The sequence below is a fragment of the Arabidopsis thaliana genome, chromosome 5 (assembly GCF_000001735.4).
Source record: "Arabidopsis thaliana chromosome 5, partial sequence".
Taxonomy (NCBI): domain Eukaryota; kingdom Viridiplantae; phylum Streptophyta; class Magnoliopsida; order Brassicales; family Brassicaceae; genus Arabidopsis; species Arabidopsis thaliana.
This window is the reverse complement of record NC_003076.8, coordinates 20931994-20951525: the sequence shown is the minus strand read 5'-3', so window position 1 is coordinate 20951525 and position 19532 is coordinate 20931994. Positions and strand designations below refer to the sequence as shown.

At 36.3% G+C, this 19532-nt stretch overlaps 5 protein-coding genes across 5 annotated transcripts; 1 reads left to right on the top strand and 4 right to left on the bottom strand.

Moving 5' to 3' along the window:
• Nucleotides 1–13: 13 nt before the first annotated feature.
• Nucleotides 14–2235, bottom strand: AT5G51570 (SPFH/Band 7/PHB domain-containing membrane-associated protein family). Its single transcript, NM_124536.4, has 5 exons — nt 1821–2235; nt 1599–1719; nt 1405–1496; nt 878–974; nt 14–665 (listed from the first exon to the last, which is right to left on the bottom strand). The coding sequence occupies exons 1-5, from the start codon at nt 2013–2015 to the stop codon at nt 292–294; spliced, it is 879 nt and encodes a 292-aa protein (NP_199970.1). The 5' UTR covers nt 2016–2235; the 3' UTR covers nt 14–291.
• A 351-nt stretch (nt 2236–2586) lies between these two features.
• On the bottom strand, nt 2587–5850 carry AT5G51560 (Leucine-rich repeat protein kinase family protein). Its single transcript, NM_124535.4, has 4 exons — nt 5281–5850; nt 4445–4705; nt 3477–4337; nt 2587–3394 (listed from the first exon to the last, which is right to left on the bottom strand). The coding sequence occupies exons 1-4, from the start codon at nt 5717–5719 to the stop codon at nt 2913–2915; spliced, it is 2043 nt and encodes a 680-aa protein (NP_199969.1). The 5' UTR covers nt 5720–5850; the 3' UTR covers nt 2587–2912.
• Nucleotides 5851–10630: 4780 nt separating this feature from the next.
• On the top strand, nt 10631–12163 carry EXL3 (EXORDIUM like 3). The gene has a single exon (NM_124534.3). The coding sequence runs from the start codon at nt 10720–10722 to the stop codon at nt 11731–11733; it is 1014 nt and encodes a 337-aa protein (NP_199968.1). The 5' UTR covers nt 10631–10719; the 3' UTR covers nt 11734–12163.
• A 1773-nt stretch (nt 12164–13936) lies between these two features.
• On the bottom strand, nt 13937–15103 carry LPA2 (low psii accumulation2). Its single transcript, NM_001036980.3, has 2 exons — nt 14681–15103; nt 13937–14428 (listed from the first exon to the last, which is right to left on the bottom strand). Exons 1-2 carry the CDS (start codon nt 15090–15092, stop codon nt 14283–14285), a joined length of 558 nt encoding a protein of 185 aa, NP_001032057.1. The 5' UTR covers nt 15093–15103; the 3' UTR covers nt 13937–14282.
• Nucleotides 15104–15112: 9 nt separating this feature from the next.
• Nucleotides 15113–19495, bottom strand: AT5G51540 (Zincin-like metalloproteases family protein). Its single transcript, NM_124533.2, has 17 exons — nt 19292–19495; nt 19015–19096; nt 18856–18908; nt 18700–18754; nt 18294–18432; nt 18142–18196; nt 17819–18041; nt 17497–17592; nt 17282–17401; nt 17048–17173; nt 16735–16890; nt 16477–16593; nt 16241–16366; nt 16068–16135; nt 15827–15962; nt 15560–15725; nt 15113–15480 (listed from the first exon to the last, which is right to left on the bottom strand). Exons 1-17 carry the CDS (start codon nt 19453–19455, stop codon nt 15242–15244), a joined length of 2121 nt encoding a protein of 706 aa, NP_199967.2. The 5' UTR covers nt 19456–19495; the 3' UTR covers nt 15113–15241.
• Between the last annotated feature and the right edge of the window lie 37 nt (nt 19496–19532).

Here is a 19532-nt window from a genome sequence, read left to right as displayed (position 1 = left end):
CAAATCACCAACTATTACATGCTTTTGTGGTATAAGAAAGAGAATATGACTCAACAAAAAAGAACACAAAGATATGTCTCAACTTTCTCATGTTCCTCTTCATAAGAGTTCCAAGTATTTTGGGTTATTATCTATACCATAATAACAATATCACCATGAAAACCATTATAGAAAAGAAAAAAAAATAGAGGCAAAATCCAACAAATTCACTCTAGTAAAACATAATTTAAACCATAGTCAAGTGAAAGCAAAAGTAGCAAATTCAATTCACAAGCCGAAGTGAATCTCTCTCTAGACGTCGTTGACCTGAGTACTAGCGGCCGCCTCCATCATACCGTTGCGTATCTGGTCGCTGATGTCCCTCACATGTCCCGGACCGTGTGGGAGAAACACCGTTGTGTTCTTTGACGAGTTTCCAAGGTCTCTAATAGTGTCAAAGTACTGTGTGATCATGATCAAGTCCATCACTTCTTTGGCGGATGTGCCTTCTACTTTGTCAGAAAAGTTCAATATGTTCTCCCTCAATCCGTCTGTGATTGCTTGTCTTTGTCTAGCCACACCGACACCACCTAAGTACTTGGCTTCCGCTTCTGCTTCGGCTCTCTTCACTTGGAGAATCTTCTCTGCTTCTCCTTTGTAAACACTCGCGAGCTGGAGCCTTTGTGCTGCATTTAAGTAGAGAATGGATTTGAGAAGCAAAATTGAAATGAAGTCAACAAACTGTAAATTAACTTCGCATAAACTCTTAACGAAACATCTAACTGAGTCCTATAATCATAAAATGTATAAATCTTTCTGTGCTTTGATGTGTAGGGAACCATTAGAGACCTGAAAAGTATCAGACACTGATTCCCTCAGTATCGGAAATAAAGGTTACCTGCATTGATTTCGTTCATTGCCTTGCGTACAGAGGGATCAGGAATAATGTCAACCATTAGAATGTGCTCAATGCTGTATCCATAAGCACCCATCACCTGAAGAAACAAACAACTCCAATCATGAGTCATGACCATTACAAAAGTCTTCACCAGTCTCGAAAGCAGGCTACCCTCGAATATATGTTATTACTTTTCTCTATGCAATCCACACATATCTATGATAACACTTCACAAGACTCAGTATTCACCCATTAGTTATCTCAAATGCAGGATCACGATAGAACATCAAGAATCTCACAAATGAAAACATAGTCTTGAACAAAACCAAACATATACTTAACGTTGTAACTTTTCTTTATGAAATCCAAACATGCCTACTTGATAATCCACCTATTAGTTAGCTCAACAAATGCAGGATCACTACAAAACATCAAGAATCTCAAAACAGATATCTTATATCCTATTATGAATAAATAGTCTCTAAACATACAAATGAATGAGATAGTGAAGGAACAAGATGTTATACCTTCTCAAGCTCCTCAAGAACAGACTTGGCAACTTCACCCTTTTGTTCAAAAAGAGCATCAAGCGTCATCATTGGGACCAAAGCCCTAACCACTATGATTCAAAAAACAAACATACAAGAACAAATCAAGAATCAAAACAGAGCTTCTTCAAACAAAGAAACAAAAAACATCAACAGAGAAGCAAAAAAATTACCATCAAAGACATAAGCTTGGATCTGCTCTTTAGGGTTTTGAAGCTCATAAAACGCATCATCAGCACTAGCTTTCACTACACGATACTGAATCGAACAAACCAGCTGCACAAACACATTATCCTACAAACAACAACGACAATAAGCCTAATTTACATGAATCTCACCACATACAGTATTAACCAAAATTCGCAAAGGATCAAAAGGAATAAGTGATCACGAACCTTAGTTTTGGTTTCAATTTTGACATCAAGAGATTTGATCCTAGTGGAGAGAACTCCGGCGAGCCATTGACCGGCGAGAGGGTTGAAGAAATGACATCCCGGTTCAGCTATATGCTCGAATCGACCCCAACGTTCGACCACACCAACGCTAGCTTGTTCAATACAACCTCCTAAGATACAATACGTATTACCCATTTTTACGCAGCACTCTCAAGCTTTCGAAGAAGAAGAAGAAGAAGAAGAAGTCTCGCTTATAAATCTCCACGACTCGTTCGTTTCTATGGAAACAAATGGTGTTATGTGATCGAAGCCTTTTGCTACCGTTAGATCAAGCGGTTTGAGGAGAAATGGACGGTTAGGATTAGTTACTGATTAATTAGCTATATCAACAATATCTTCCTTCCTTAGATATTTGGTATAATCCTTTTTTGACCAATGAAAAGTATAATTTGATATTTTTTTCTGTCTTTTGTGGACAACTAATAATTTAATTTATTTCTTTCAAATAACTCAAGTAATTCTAAAAATTTACTAGGTCCAAAATCTAATCCTGAAGTCTAGAAAAATCATGTAAATTATTCGAATCTGGTGGCCAATGCTAATAGTTAACCTTTGACTTTATATTTATAAATTTGTATCTAGATCTAGATGACTAATAAAGACTTAAAAGTTAAAGCTCATATCCAAATCTAAATCAAAACCATCTAACAAATCAATTCTTTTGATATTGATTTGATCAATATCAGAAAAAAAAATGTTATACGTTATTTTTTTTCTATATTGAATTATTGACAATAAATTGGTTCAGAAAGTTATAAAAAAAAAAGAAGACAAAGTACCATAAATATTTTCCATCTACCGAAATTTTTTAAAAGTAATGTACTTGTCTTGTCTTCTTCTAAGGTTGAAGAGCTTAACATAAACACAAATCATACAAACCAATAAAGTACAACACGTTGAACAGTTTTTAAACGTTAATGGGAAGGGAAAAGGCACCTTTTTCTTAACCCTAAACACAGGAAAAGGTGACTAACAAACCCTTCCTTAATTGATTCCTAAGGTACACATTACACATTTGCCTCGAGAGAGTTCTCAGAGACAGCTACTACAGTTACCTAGCTCATGAACTACAGCTTCCACGGATGGTCTTTCAATGGGAGATTCATGAGTGCATAGCCACGCGATTCTAGCTAGCTTTGTGGCTTCATATTCAAAGAATCTTCCTTGAAGATTTGGATCTATGTAATCATTGAACCTACAAGCTTCAGTTCCAAGCTTAACAAGATGCCTAACCTTCTGTTTCCCGGAGATTATCTGAAACACAAGAATCCCGAAAGCGTAGACATCGGTTTTCTCGGTGAAACGTCCGGTTGTGGTGTATTCTGGAGCGAGGTAGCCCATTGCTGCACTGTCTTTGAGTGCAGAGAAGACAATGTCGTTTGTGAGAAGTGTGTGGAGGCCTGAGTTTGAGAGTAGAGGACTGTATCGCTGGTCGATTAGAACTTTCTCCGCTGAGATGTTTTGGTGAACCAATGCTGGCTTGCTTCCTTTGTATGAATGTAGATAAGCAATCCCTAAACACAAAACATCAAACACATAAACAAAAATGAATCAAGAACGCTAACAAAATTGGTTCGGCATAAATAAAACTCATACCTTTTGCGATGCCTTTAGCAATGGATACTCTCGTGGACCAATCAAGAACATGCGCATCACCATCTTTGAGATCAAGATAGCTCAGTAAATTTCCATTAGGAGCAAAATCATAGATGAGAAAACATTCTCCACGGCCTCTTGAACAGCAGAAGCCTCTAAGTTTTGACAAGTTTTCATGTTTCAGAGACGCCAACATGTTGAGTCCTTTCAAGAACTCAGGTTCTTCAGATTTGCAACTTGTTTTACTAAACCGTTTGATCGCTACAGCAGAACCATCTCTCAAGATTCCTTTGTAAGTCGCAGAGAAGTTGCTTCTTCCAAGCAAATTCACTTCTGAGAAATACTGTGTAGCAGTTTCAACCTCTTCAAGATTGAATCGAAAGCTCTGGATAACTTCTTGAGCAAAGACACTGAGATTCCTATTGTCTGAAAGTGGATCCCAACCATTAGTATATTCAAGACTGGCCAATGGAGAACCATTGTTCTTCCTAAAACCTCCTCCTACGGTGTTGAGACGGTTGTCCGACATTTCATAAGTGGTTGAAAGCTTCTGTTTGCGTCTGCGATAATGCGTGAACAAGAGGATGCTAATAGCAGACAATGCAATAGTCGAGACAACCAAACCAATAAGGATTGCACCTTGGTGAGATTTTGGAGGAGTATTACAGTTTGTTCCATTACAAGGTGACCGTAGATTAGCTGATTCTGGTATATCCCGGGATGGAAAACCAAACACGGTTGCACCGTATGGCTTAGGTTCCTCAGGAGCTGTGCCATTGCAAGATTTCAACGGCGAGAACTCAGCTCCACATAGTCCCAAGTTGTTTTCAAACGAAAAACCTTCATTTAATCTCTTCAGTACTGTCAAATCGGTACAACAGAGAAAGAAATATAAACCAAAATGAGAAACACTTCACAAAATACGCAAAGTTAGTTTCAAAGATCATATAGTGAATCAGTTTTCTAACCAGGAGGTACATTGCCAGTGAGGGAGTTGTTGCGGATGTCGAGAACTCGAAGCAGAGGAGGGCTAGCTAACTTGCCTGGTACAGAACCAAACAAATGATTGTAGCTCAAATCTAGCCGCTCTAGAGCACTTAAATCTCCTAAACTCGCAGGTATAGCTCCAGTGAGTTTGTTAGATTGAAGAGCAAGAACACTCAGCTTCCTCAGTGAACTAAGCTCCCTAGGAATGCTTCCAGTCAAATTGTTGTAACAGAGCTGCAAAACTACACAACAACATAGACCAAAAAAGGAATGAAGCTTAGCTTTGACTTACATTAACTTAGAACTAATTCTAGATTTAGAAACCTGGTCCTGCTAATTAAAGCTCAAATATAAAGCCTTTTGAAAGTAAGTGAATCAATTATCTAAATAAACAAAATTAATCAAGAGAAGTACAAGTTATCTTCAATTCAAGTCCATATTTTGGGACCAGTAAGCCATTTATGGTTCCAATTAAAAGTTTGAATCTTAAAAAGTTCTTGACTATTCTTCCTTACAGGAAAATTACAAAAAGAAAAATCCTAACAAAAAGACATGAAAAGGACGTTTTAAAGACAGATCATTAAAGCATTAAATTCCAAAATCATCTAATTCAAATAATTTCAACTACCAGAGATAGTAATGAAGTAACTAAAACCCCTAAGACAAGGAGCTCAGATTTCTAGGTTTCAAATCTCCACAGAACATTGATTAATCTTGGGACAAGAATTTTGCAGAAACCAAAGATCTAACAATGCTAAATTTAGGTTTTAAGTTTAATCAATGATTAAGATTAAAATTAAAGTAAAAAAGAACTAACCTTGCAAGCCTTGCATCTTCCCAATGTTTGAAGGAATCTCACCGGAGAGATTATTAACATTGAGATAAAGATCCGTAAGTTCCGACAAGTTACCAAGTTCTCTAGGAATATCTCCAACAAGAGCATTGTAGTGCAAGAACAAACCCGTCAAATGTTTAAGCTTTCCAATGTTCGGAGAGATTTTACCAGATAAGCCTTTCCCTTGTAGAGATATGTTAGAAACTCGTCCTTTCCAGTCACAACCAACACCTTCAAAGTCTTTACACAGATCTCCATTAACACTCCATGAAGCTAAGTGTTTGTCTTCTGGGTCAAGCTCTGTTTTAACCTCCATCAATGTCGCTAACTCGTCGGTGATTTCTGCCATGACTTGGTTGCTGAAGTGAAGGAAGAGAAGTGGAAGAAGAAGAAGATGAAGCAGCATTTGTGTCGCCGTCATTTTATTTCTAGGGTTTGGTTTTGAGCTTGAAGATAGCAGCTTCAGAAAGCTAAAGGAGATGTGAAGAAAGAATTAAAGGTTCAGTTTTTCAAGAAGAGGAGAGAGAAGATAAAGACACAGAGATGTCGCATGCTTTTGTTCCATTCAGACAAAAGAAAAAAAAAAGTGTTTGTGTTTTGGAGATACCAGAGATGGTTTAAATCTGATCGTTCGATGTTTTTGTGTTTGATATGAATCGTTGGATCTCTTGGGATGTTTTTAGTTATGGTGAGTTGGTTTTTATGTTATCTTATCTCGTTGATGTTGGTCCACTCTGACTAGAGCAATGCATGTTCTCTTTTTTTTTCTCCTTAGTTTATATATATTTCAAATTCTATTTCTTACAACATTTGTAATAGAATTTTCAAAATTTATTATGAAGAATTTGTTGTACTTGTACATACGAATTTTCTACAGTAAGTCTATAAATTGTATTATGATCCAACTTTTGATATCTTTTGTAATCGTAAATAATTTAGCTAAAAATGGTAAACAAGAAAAATGAAGGTCAAAACAAAAAGATCCCACATAGATTTTGGGAAAGTGGAAAAGCTCTTCTAAATAAGGCAATCATTCAATTATGCTGCGATGAAGCTAGGAGGAATATGACCTAATGACCATTATATTTTGGACACACTAAAATGTTCTAATTTGCCCCAATAGCCGTTGTTTTAATTGGTTAGGCTACTTATTTTTGAATACTAATAATCACAGCTAGATTTTATATTTAACCAAATATAGTCATATAATCCTAAATGTAGTTAAAGACAATCCTAAATTATATTTTAACCAACACACAATCGCAAATATAGTCGTGTAATCCTTAATGCAGATATAAAAAATCAATTTAACTTAAGATGCTAATAACATATTTATAAAAAAAATATAACAAGTCTGAATCTTATATACACAAAAAGAGATGTGTCGATGGAGTTGGGAGACAATTTGTAAATTGAAAGCACAAGCAATGCAATGCAATCTATTAATCTAATAAGTGACTGGGCGACGAATTCGGAATGGAAATCATGTTCTCTAAATTGGGCTTTAAACAATATTGCGTGAAGCAAGAATAATAAATTTGGGCTTTAGAAAATTGCTAAAAGGCCCATTATCAAATACCCAAAAAAAAACTAGTTTCTGTGTCGGAATTGTATTGAGCTACCGTCTACCGATCATGGCATACCGCATACTTATCTTAAATTATTAAAATTGCCTGTCATTATTCAGTCATGACTAAAATATATAAAAGAGAGCAGAGATTCATCGTAGTAAAAAAAAATAACGACCCAAAAATTATTTTACATGCTTTATGTGACTTTCTCATTCCTTAATGATTACACATAAATCCCTGAATTCATTTTATCTCTTATGCTATCATGAAGTCATGAACTATAGAGACGGTTAACGAATTTGCATTCTACCATATTACTGAAGTGATGCAACATGCACGCACTTTAAATATAAATTTGCATGCAGAGAAACTATAAAAGGAAAATTGGCTTGAATTACTTAACATGAATGAAACTAAAAATATTAACGAGGTTCGATTATTTTGATTTTCACACTAAATTTCAAACTATATATTAAATTGAAGTCATTGAAGGTTATATATATGTGAAGTTGTTTTGAATCTTAACGCTTAAATAGTCATTTCGGATTGTGATCCCACTAAAAACACTCATTCAGGATTATGAGATTATCTAATAGTACTACAATTCTTCGTGAGCAAAAGAGAAGATCCTAAAAATAATGTTTGCGTTTTCACTTTTCACTCGTTTTCACCGAAGCTGTAATAATCACTCGACACTCATGTGGGTCACGACTCGGTCACCTTAAATTATTGATCCCAACATTTACGACATAAGTTCAGAATAAATAGCAACGACATAAAAATTCATTCTCGACTCTTGGGTTTGGGTAAAACAATATCAATAGAAAATACAAACTTCATCATCGCATCCACGATTCTAACTTAGATAACAAGAATCGCATCCCAATTAACTGTGGTGAAAAACGAGATTCCTGTTCACTGTCACTTAAAATACAGGTCACTAATCATCGAACTGAAAATAAACAATCATGCATGTTTGTGAAAACGTGAAAAAATTTCCACTGTCAAGAAAGTCATCGCACCTTACAAAATAATTAAATTCACCACTAAAGTCTACAAAAGAACATTATGAAACGAATTAAATGCAACACGACCAAAACTAACGATGGGCCTCACCATTCACCGGAGCGTACACTTCACACGCGGTCTAGGGAGTTAAAAAAAGTCCCGCAAAATTCACGCGACGTCTGTCTCTTTCACACTCAGATGACGTGTCATTTAAAACAAGGAGTCAACACTGCCAGGTCAGCGTATAAATCCACATATATGCCAGGTGTTGCCTGTCTGGCGTCAGTGGTTGTCCTTCAGTGTCACCGTAACGTCAGTGTAACAAGTGAGACCCACCAATAGCCAAAAAATAAACTTTTAGTGGCCCATTTTAGCAGAGAGCTTTCAATCTCAGCTGTACGATTCTGCTTGCTGACTAGTATATAATTAAATTTTATTTGGATTTTGTTTTGTAATATTTTTACAAAACAACATTTTCGTTTTTTTTATAAGTGTTTTGTAAAAATATTTAAAAAGTGTTCACATCAATATATACATTGACAAGAGAGCCGCGCAATTCGCTCCGCGATTGAGACGGGCCCATCCTCCTTATCCTTCCCAGGTTTTGTTTTGTTTACTTCTCATTTTTTTTCTCTTTGTTTTTGGATAATTATAAAATGTATCTAAAATCTAAATTTAGTTTTCGATAACTGGTTTAGTGGAACTATGCTGACGAGGACAAACGAACAGCTATTATCCGATATTTTATCTTTTTATCGTTTTTTTTTGGGAATGATACTTTGTATGGTGAAGAGTAAAATATAAAACGAAATTCTAAATATTCTCATTGGAACCTTCAAATGCGAATTATGGGAAATAGTTTTTATGGGATACACACCAGCACCTCGTATACACCATCACTGCTCATGTGTCCCTATTTTATTCACCTCTTTTCTCTTTTCAATAGTCACATTAGAAATTTCAAAAAAAAATCGAAATTTTAACACTTTCTTTGATGATTGGAATTGATGATTGGAATTGATGATGTAGAATCGTGGTTAGGTATAGCTAATTGATCCTACATTTTCCCCTACGTACCATAGTGTAACTATTGAGATTTGATAAAACAATCAAATTCCAAGCTTGATTTATTACTCTAAAATAGGGTGCTTCTGCTATTTGGGTTCAGGATTTTCAGGTTAACAATGATTAGTGAGTTTATTTTTTCCTCTTAATGGCAATGATTATGGGTTAATGGAGACTATATCATCGAGTATAATTTAAGTGATAAGGTTAACTTAACCGGTTGGTTTTGGCTTAGCATAGAAACATCTACGTTATTTTTTTTTTTACGTGTGTATACCAATAATCGTTTCAAAATATATAGAAATGAATTAACTAATTTCATATGTTACGAGTTAGGTGTAGATTACACAACTAAATATGTAAAAATAAAAATAAAAAATACAAGACACAACTATATATATATAATTCAGCAATATCTCTACTTTTACACAACTGGTTAGATATCTTAACAAGAGTATTTTTCAGATTCTTGTTTTGATTTTTCTTAGATTGAGCATTTCAAAATTCAGGCACACTAATTTAGAAAGAATGTATTTAACATACACACTGACACACATATTCTATCTCTATTGTATGTACATTTTTTTAAGGCATTCAAATATTTTATACAGATATAAGGTTTTTGACCACAAAAATAACTAAAAATAGAACACAAAACTTAGTGTGCTAACGTAAATATGTATTAGGTAATTAAGGTCTACTAACGATGGATGGTATTTGGTATTTGCTATATTCACATGACAGCTAGATAAAAAAATAAAACCTTATTTGTGTATATGAAAAAATAGTAATCTTGAAAACATAAAACATCTTTTTGGGTATACAAACAAACCACCAATTCTAAGTGATTACAGTTTAGTGTCTCTGCTAGTTCACGACGATATTCTTATATTTCATTAGTCATTACTATCCTCTCAACTCTCAAGTGGCTCAAAAACGACAAAGAACAAATACACAACTTTCTTTTTCTCTGCAATAATAATAATAAAAGATTTAGAAGAAGAGTGTTTTCAAAACTCGTGGTGGTCCCTAATTATTAAAAAAAAAAGAACCAAAGAACGAAATAATTCTGAAAAGTGAGGTCCATACCCAGGAAAAAGAAACAGTTGAGAAAGATATTTCATATTTACCCTAGCAACAACGAATAAGATTTCCCGCGCAATGGGGAACCAAAAAAAAAACGAGGGTTTGATGACGTCAGATTGAAAACAATCGGACGGCTATTAACGACGCCGCTTGTGTTCTTGTAGTGGGTCCTACTTGTCCACCTCACTTTTAAGTCATCACCCATCTGTCCTCCATAACCCCAAAAAATCCAATTCTCTATGCACTAACCATTTACAACTAAATGAGTATCAGAGTATATTACAAATTCACTGGTCACATTATGTAGTTCTTTGGCCAATCTTCATTTTTTTTGGTGAATGGTAATATATTATGAATACCATTCATAAGTTTAACCTGTTTGTTGTAAAGGTTGAGTAACAGTTCAAAACTTCAATATAATCCTTTTCAGTGAACAACAAAACTCTATAGTTTAACTATTCTGAAATGAAAAATGTTTATTTTTAAAAAAGCTCTATTTTGGGATTAATGAACCAAAACAAAATTATATAATTTCATATTTAAAACAAATGTAGTACGAATTAAATAATCCTATATATACACCAACTTCACACTCCATGACTCTTCAGACAAGTCGGTCCACTAATTCAAATTTTCTCCATTCTCTCGTTCCAATTATTATTTACTTTTTTCACCCAATAAAAAAAAAACCATGCATTCACTTCCGGTGAATCTCGTCCTCACCGTACTTACGGTGTTCCTAACATCACCGGCGCAAGTTATCGGATACCGTCCATATCCACCAAAAACCAACGGCTCCGATCAAATCTTCGACGCTTCAAAAAAATTCGAAGGCTCATCGAATCTCGTCCGCCTCCGTTACCACATGGGTCCAGTCTTAACCAACAACATCACCGTTCACCCAATCTGGTACGGCACGTGGCAAAAATCCCAGAAGAAAATCATCCGTGAGTTCATTAACTCAATCTCAGCCGTTGGATCTAAACACCCTTCAGTCTCCGGTTGGTGGAAAACCGTACAGCTTTACACTGACCAAACTGGATCTAACATTACCGGTACGGTTCGTCTCGGTGAAGAGAAAAACGACCGGTTTTATTCTCATGGTAAATCACTTACCCGGTTATCGATTCAATCCGTGATAAAATCCGCCGTCACTTCTAGGTCTCGCCCGTTGCCGGTTAATCCCAAAAGCGGTTTATATCTTCTCCTCACCGCCGATGATGTCTACGTGCAAGATTTTTGCGGCCAGGTTTGTGGATTTCACTATTTCACGTTTCCGTCGATTGTTGGATTCACGTTACCGTACGCTTGGGTTGGAAACTCGGCGAAGCTTTGTCCCGGAGTTTGTGCTTATCCGTTCGCCGTACCGGCGTTTATACCGGGATTAAAACCGGTTAAATCGCCTAACGGAGATGTTGGAGTAGATGGGATGATAAGTGTGATAGCTCACGAGATTGCTGAGCTGGCGACGAATCCGTTGGTTAATGCTTGGTACGCAGGACCCGACCCGGTAGCTCCGGTTGAGATAGCGGATCTTTGTGAGGGTATTTATGGAACAGGAGGTGGTGGTTCGTACACAGGACAGATGTTGAACGATCATAGTGGTGCCACGTATAATGTTAATGGGATCCGACGGCGGTATTTGATCCAGTGGTTATGGAGCCACGTTGTTAGTTACTGTACCGGACCCAATGCGCTTGATTAGTGAATGAATGGTATGGTTTGTGTTTAAATTTGGGAAGGGTAATTTTGTCTTTTGGAATTTGAGCTCGACATTGTGGAATTATTATGATCAAGAATGGGTTTGTTGTGTCGATGCATAATTAAAATTAGTTAATGATAGTTATGAGGAAAGTCACGTATGTTGCTTATCTTTCTTCTTCTTGTTAAAACAAAGCCAATCTTAATGCATAATATATCTTGGTTGTCAAAGAGTATTGATCGTATTATTTAATTAGACTGAATTTTGCACACGAGTTATCTTAATAAAAGACAAAATTTATCCTTTAATTGTCTTTCGTTAATCATTTCAAAATTCAGCTTTTGCCTAATGATTGCAAATTTGCAATTATAAACATTGATTTGATGCCAATTATTGAATTTGAATAGAGTTTTCAAAATGTTTTTGATAAAGACAGTAAGTTAATTTGTACCCTAAGACTTTTTGTTTTTATATAAATTTTTGTGGTCGTAGATCTTCCTGCAAAAAGAACCTCTTGTGGAGTCCAATTATTTTTCATAATGTGATAGTAAACAGAATATTTCACTGTCCATAAAAATAATATATTTCTTTAGAAGTTGACATTTTAATATTTGTTATTAAGCAGTTATATTTTAAATAAAAATAGACAGTTAAATTACTTATTACCTGGTGCACAAAAAAAAAAATTACTTATTACCTATGTATGTTTATAAGGAGGATAAATCATATAGTTATCTGTAATTAAGTGGATAAGTTGATATCTTAAGTGTTGTTGAGGTTCAATTTTACCCTTAGTACGAACTTGTTGGGAGATATTTTCTCAAGATATCAAGTAGGAAAACGAATTCAGAAGACAACAGGATAAATCATGAAGTGTAAGGAGATATTTTTTGAGGAGTGAGGAGAGTAGGTGAAAGATCCAAACCTAACATAATTGTCCTTTTAATGTTCTTCTTTGGAATTTTTTTTTTCCTTAGACAATCAATCATAACTTATTTACCCTGATTTGAGGCAATCTTGTTTACTTTTCTTTTTACTGAGGTAATCATGTTATAGAGGGGTCATTTTCTTTAAACATTTAAATGGTACAAAGAAAAATCCTTTACAATGTACAGAGTAGAGCACTATATGAAATTCTTACCAATAAATAAACTTTTACCAGAGTCAGACAAGTTGTCTGAAACAATGACCATTCTTAGTCTAAACTCAAAGAAATAAACTTTTACCAGAGTCAGACAAGTTGTCTGAAACAACTACCATTCTCAGTCTGAACTCAAAGAAAATTTTAAGGGTAATGTATGAAAATGGAGAAAAGAAGGGAAAAAGTTTTTTTAAAAACTGAAAGAGAAATACAAAATGTAAAAGAAAATCGTGAAACAGTTTTTTCATCATGATCCAAAGAATTGTATTAATTTATTTGTTTGATACGTGTGTTGTTGTAGACTTGAAGTAATGTGTTTTTGAGTACATGAAATCACGAATGCATACGCGTGTAATGTAGTCAACATGTTGTTTATTGCATTTCAACGCCGTTACTCTTATTTGACATATACATTGATGGTGTTTGAACAACGACGCTACGTTCGTTACATTGAATCTACTTCATAGCAAAATTGAATTCTTCTAATTCAAAAAGAATTTCAAACGAAAACTAGAATAAAAATCAAGCCGTAATACAAAGGGTCAATCAAAGGGAGTGTAGTGTAGTGTAGTGTAGCTGGATGTCAATTTAAGTTAGAGAGAAGAAGAAGTTTAGAAGTCTACAACTAAAAGTCCGCAAACTTAGACGAGACTTTGAAAAGAAGCTACGGATACATAGTTAATATAAACAAAACAAAAGAAACTTTTTATAGAAAAAGATGAGAAGAGAATCAACATCATGATAATCAACATCATGAGAATGATAACAAATGAGCAAATCAATAGCACGGTGTCTTGTTAGTGGGAGCGAGGGACTTAGCGGCGCCTCCTACAAGGGCCCCAACACTTGACTTTCACCTCCTAATTTCGGTGACTCATTATAGTCTTGTGTTTATCTATATTAGTTATTTCCCCTAAAAGTTGTTTACTTTTAGAGATGAAAAAGACCTGGACTCGCTCATTTGGTCATGTGTTCTTTAGTCCGCGCACTCGTATAACATACTCTTGTACCAAATAAAAATGAAAATGGACTGGTTTTGACATTAAACCAGTCTTGTACCAGGACTAGCAGATTCATTTTAGTACTAAATAGACCAAATCTGCCCTTAATATACAAATGCATATAAAAACCGGCACGTCCCTAACAAGGATGGGCCAGGTCAGCCCATGAGCTTTTTTCTCTGGTGTTCATGACAACAAGACATTACTACATACATGCCTTGACTCTTCATTTTTGTTTAGGATAAAATGAAAATGGCACTTGAATAACTTCAAACTGATTTTTACTTTTACATAACCAGCTCTCTCTGCATATACAATGACTAAGGTCCGACCATTACACAAACTCCGCTTGCAACACACTAATTTAACATCAATCACGAGAAAGCTCAAATATCCATGGTTGTATAGTATCACTCTTGACCCTTCATTTTCTCATTCTGTATGTACTTCAGAACTCCATATGCAGTTGTCCCAGCTACGAATAACACAACCGATGGAGTGAACACTGGATACACATACTTCACAAACAACTTATCCAACTCTTCTGGGAGGAATCCTGCAGAAGCCAACACAAACACACAAAGGAGATTTCAATAACTGTTTATCCTCTCAACACATCTATTGAATTGAATTGGAGATTTCAATAACTGTATATTCAAAGACTACTAAGAAGAGGCAATGAGAAGTATCCTCTTCTGATCATTCATTATCTCTCTAGCTAAATCACAGATTTAAGCAATTTGATCCATATCACTAACGACTGTTAACAAACCAAACCAAGTTTTATGCAAATGCCCAGATTCAATACCTGAAGCAGCGAGAATAATGCCTTCGATGAGGATGACGATACCAAGCCCAAGCCAAGTAAGAAGAAACGCGTTTTCGTTTTGTCTCTGCTCCTCTGCCTTGGCCGCTCCTTCTTCGCTCATGAACACAGGTTTCTCCACAGGAGCACGCCGATTCACCTCTCTCTTACCTTTCCCTTTCTTGTTTCCCGATGTAGCCGCACTCAATTTCTTAGCCGGCGAAGAAGAAGACGCCGGTGAACCGAATCCTACGCCGGAAGAGCTTGAATTCTTTGAACGAGATGGATCCTCTGTTGTATCGGATTCGATTTGGGAATTTTGACATTTGATTGCGAATCTAGGGTTTCTGGTAGTGAAGAAGAGATGATAGGGTCTCGTGGAGAAGGAACACGGAGAGTGGATTTGTAGCGCCATTTTTAGTTGATGCCATTATCCAGTCATGGATTATTATATTTCACTCGAAAACGACATCGCATTACTCAAACCCAAACTACTTGCCGTTTCTCAATAAACTATTATAAAGAGCATTTTGTGTTAAAAGTATTGTTTGTTCCGTTGTTCTCCTATAGTCTAAGCTCGTTTAAAAGATACGTGGTTGCAGGAACTATGCCTTCACCATGAACACTAATGATCTCTTTCCCTGCTAGATCGGTAAGTAGCTCAGCTGGATCTTTGGCTCCTCCATGTTTGAAGAACTTCTCTCTCAGCAATGTTCCTGTGTTCAACGAAAGCGGATCTTCTTCACATATTGATTGCCATATCGTCGATGCAAAGCATTTAGCGTATAAGTAGCTATAGTACCCTGCACATACACAACAGAGTTCAAGATACATCTGCAGAGAAACGCTTGTATGCATTTATATATGTAGACTGATATATACCTGCTCCATAGTTAAGTAGGTGACTGAATCGGATATACCAATGTGTTCCTTCAACATGGTTCCAGCTAGTGTGCTGCCGTTTCAGTTCAGCCACGAGGTGACTCACATCTCTTGCTGTCTCTGGTTGTTCCCCGAACAACATTTGGTCGATCAGCGCATAAAAGACCTACCAAAAACCAAATAGAAACCGAAGTTCAAGTTGATCTCTCTAACACAGTTGTTTTTACTGCATTGAATCTATTTGAGAGGTGAATCAATTAATCAGACCTGGCGTTGCATTTCCGTTGCTGCAAACATGTTCCTCGCACCTTGTAACGAATTAACCAACTTCTCGGGTATTGTCTCACCGGTCGAGTAATGACGGGCAAATCTCTTCAGGAGGCGATAGTCCCATGCATAGTACCTGAGGGACGCATGGTCACATTCATTATGTACCAATCGAAGATTTTGCAACTCAAAATTGAAAGCGTATTGAAACAAGAGTTACAACGTTGGGAATTATACTCACTCAAATAGATTTGAAGGCATTTCTGCCAAGTCAAGAGCCACCCGGGTACCAGAAAAATGTTGGTAATCCTGCAAAATCCAGAAAACATAGCAATCAGCAAAGTAAGAGAGAAATTTGAGAGGGGGACTGTACTTAGCTTCTTCACTTCTTGAATTGATAAATTTGTACAATACCGTTCGTGAGAGCAGAGAGTGAAGAGCATGTCCGAATTCGTGGAACAAAACTTCAACTTCAGAGTGATTAAGCTTCACAATTGACGAATCACAAGCTCGCGAAAAATTGCAAACAAGAGCTATAACCTACAATAAGATTAGATCAACAGGCGGAGTGTAAGAAAATGATATTTTTTTAATCCAACTAGGCAGTTTTCATATATGAAGGAAAATAAATGAAATTTGAACCAGCATACAGGAAGTTGGTATTCTGTCTCAGAAATCTTGCGTCCTCCTCTGATTGCAAAGCTAGCACACCCAGGGTACTTGCCTTTTCTTGAGTATAAGTCAAGGTAAAGATACCCGAGATCACCCTGCAAGAGACAGTCGCATGATTTGTGAGAACAAGGGAACAAAGATGCTACGAAAAAATTGGCCATCTAGGAATGAACTATTATTGTGTTTATATCTACAAGACTTATGCAAGGATTATCTTAGTTTTGTGAACAACATACCTCGTCCGGGTGATGAAGAGACAGTTTAACCACATTTGGGTGCCAAGATTCACCTGGCGCGAGAGGAATAGTATGAAATGTTGCACCAAATAATGATTCAACAAGCACTTTTAGGCCTTCAATACACTGTGGCAGAGGAAAATATGATGCTACAACCTGTACAAGAATATTCCAACAGAGCATGACAAGAGAAGTCTTAGCAACAGAAGTAAAAAGAACCAAAAAGCTCCCATAAGTATACAAAATGAAGATAGAGAAGCCGAAGTGCTTTTGCAGCACAACAATAGAAAAATAAATAACAAAAGCAACTTACAGCAGTGTCCACATCATTGATGGAGGATTTCATCATTGAAGTGTAGTAAGTTTCATCCCATGGCTCTAACTCTGCAGATGGATTACCACATTTCTCTCTTTTAAAGTCTCTAATGGCTATGAATTCCTACAGAGATGGAAACTGGTTATTAGAGCCTTAATTTTCAAACACAGCCACAAAGAGAACATCATAGAAAGTTCAGCTTTTATGAAAATAGTGTGAAGGTCAGCTTACTTCGTCCGCCTTCGGTTTGACTGTCTTGCTCAGTTCTTGTAGGAAGGATGTCACAACCTTTGGGGATTTTGCTAGGTTTGGCTCGACCATAATGTCAGCATAAGAATTACACCCCATCATCTGAGAGCAACAATAGAAAGCTATTACAATAAGTAAGAGAAATCTTTTAAGACAGGCAATATACTACAGAGTATCATAAATGAATATGTACAAACCTGGGAAAGCTCATGGCGTGCAGCAATAAGCTTCTCAAGAACTCCGTGATTTGCATGAGGAACAGAGTTCCCTTGGATGTATACCATTTTTCTAACCTGAAAATAGAGATATTCAATTACATTAGTCAGCAGAAAATGGATTTAGGTGTACAATCTATGCAACTTCAAAGCACATTTCCCTGTTTTTGAAACACCACCACTCTAGGGTACTTGTTTATAAAACGCTTGTAAGTTACCAATGAAAAACTGTTTATTCTCCCACCTCTATCCCTGAGGTTCGGGTGTCAGAAAAAGGAAATAGAAAAATAGGTCAAGTAGGCACCTCTTCGTCTGATGTCCATTGCAAAATGGAAGAAACGGTTCGTGGATCAGTATTTATTCGAAACCCTTTCTGTTTCGACTTATGCGCTGATCTTGTAGACCCTCTTGAGCCCCCTGAAGTGGATCGGTAGGTAGGGTTGAGAAGATGATGCAGATGTCGAGGGATGCGTGATCCTGGAAATATATCAACATGTCCTGGATCATCAGCAATATTTTCGCTGAACCTGAATATAGATCATAAGGAAGTTAGCACTCACAACACAAAGCCCCGTTATAATATCAGACTTTTAATAGAATCAATCGTGTGTATTCATGGGTACTCACTCCCTGCATAACTGAAATATGTTGGTTGTTAAGTTATTCACTTTATCTAGCTTCTCTGCAAAGAATAAAAGAAACTAATAAAAAAATCATTCAACTTAAGATACATCAGCCTCGTCAAAAGGGTACAGAAATAACAATGGTAAATAACAAACCAGGGTCTAGATGAATGCCACCCCGTTCAAAGTCCATTCGAAGGTGATGTGCGGTCCTACTTGCTTCTTTGGTAAGCAAGTTAGAATCTTGCTCTGCTTTTTTCACCGCAGCATACAAAGTATGGTTCGTGTTAAGATGCTGAACATAAACAACCCAGAAAAAGTTAAGAAATTGCCAAGAATAAACATAGACTCAACTCTGTCTACGATACTGATACGAATGAGAGTCTAGATAGGTATTTTATAAGATGCTATGTTTACAGATCTTTTCGTACAGCTGCATATTCATGTCTAAACAATAAAAAAAAAAATTCAAAGATGAAGGAATTCCCATACAAGTCGTCATTATAGACATTCCATGATAAGAGAGAAAAATCAAAGCTGAGCAAATTGTTGGTCACCTCACATGTAGATAATCATTCATTTCAATTGCTGCTTTATTCGCTTCCTCAACAAATTCCCTATCATATTTATAGAGCAAAGTACACAAATTTAAATAAAATTACAACAGAACATAATAAACCAAGTATTGAAAGCTCAGAACTAGAAAAAGAAAAGAGACCTGTCAGGATGAGTTTGTCTACAGAGTTCAGCAGAGTCAACAACACAACAAACCTACAAAAATTCGCATTCAGAAAAACATCACTACAAGCACGAATAAGAGCTAGTATAACAAGAACACTAATAGAGTTATAGTAACATAAATGCAGCAAGAACTTACAGTGTCTGAAATCTCATCCATGGCTTTAATAATCTCTGGAGACGAAGGCATTCCTGATATGTAGCTCACCAACTCACCAGACCTAAGAAAATGGTTCCAAAATCATTTCTTCAATTAACCAAATTACATCACAACACTACACAACACAGTAGCACTAAGTCTAAAAACCACATCATAATTCATGAAAATGACTAAGCTAATAACAGTTCTACCAACCCATCAACTTCAATGGCTACTTTGACAAAGCACACATAGACTAATTCTATAAAAATCATACCTTTCAATGGCATCAGCAACGAATCTCTGAAACCCTTTAGCTGTTTTTAGATGATCGAAGCCATAGAGACCGGTGGCGTCTCCAGCTCCTCCATTCCGGAAATTTCGGACTAACCATCGGGTCGAATTGATATGCGGCTGCAGTCGCCGCGTCAGCTTCCACATTGCTCTGCTTCTTCTTGCGGCTTGTGACAGAGGACCTCTGAGTTTAACTTAAAAATGCTCAGGGTTTAGTAGGGGAT

What these genes read in the sequence shown, in the direction of transcription:
- AT5G51540 (NM_124533.2), bottom strand. Translation starts at nt 19,455, where the DNA reads ATGTGGAAGCTGACGCGGCGACTGCAGCCGCATATCAATTCGACCCGA. An exon ending in TCAATGATGTGGACACTGCT is followed by an intron (nt 16,891 to 17,047) that starts GTAAGTTGCTTT and finishes ATTCTTGTACAG; the next exon opens with GTTGTAGCATCATATTTTCC. An exon ending in CTCTTCATCACCCGGACGAG is followed by an intron (nt 16,594 to 16,734) that starts GTATGTTGTTCA and finishes TGTCTCTTGCAG; the next exon opens with GGTGATCTCGGGTATCTTTA.
- LPA2 (NM_001036980.3), bottom strand. Translation starts at nt 15,092, where the DNA reads ATGGCGCTACAAATCCACTCTCCGTGTTCCTTCTCCACGAGACCCTAT. An exon ending in CATTATTCTCGCTGCTTCAG is followed by an intron (nt 14,429 to 14,680) that starts GTATTGAATCTG and finishes TGGCTTCTGCAG; the next exon opens with GATTCCTCCCAGAAGAGTTG.
- AT5G51560 (NM_124535.4), bottom strand. Translation starts at nt 5,719, where the DNA reads ATGACGGCGACACAAATGCTGCTTCATCTTCTTCTTCTTCCACTTCTC. An exon ending in CACTGGCAATGTACCTCCTG is followed by an intron (nt 4,338 to 4,444) that starts GTTAGAAAACTG and finishes CCGATTTGACAG; the next exon opens with TACTGAAGAGATTAAATGAA. An exon ending in TGCTAAAGGCATCGCAAAAG is followed by an intron (nt 3,395 to 3,476) that starts GTATGAGTTTTA and finishes TTTTGTGTTTAG; the next exon opens with GGATTGCTTATCTACATTCA.
- EXL3 (NM_124534.3), top strand. Translation starts at nt 10,720, where the DNA reads ATGCATTCACTTCCGGTGAATCTCGTCCTCACCGTACTTACGGTGTTC.
- AT5G51570 (NM_124536.4), bottom strand. Translation starts at nt 2,015, where the DNA reads ATGGGTAATACGTATTGTATCTTAGGAGGTTGTATTGAACAAGCTAGC. An exon ending in TTCTTGAGGAGCTTGAGAAG is followed by an intron (nt 975 to 1,404) that starts GTATAACATCTT and finishes TTGTTTCTTCAG; the next exon opens with GTGATGGGTGCTTATGGATA. An exon ending in AATGAACGAAATCAATGCAG is followed by an intron (nt 666 to 877) that starts GTAACCTTTATT and finishes ACTTAAATGCAG; the next exon opens with CACAAAGGCTCCAGCTCGCG.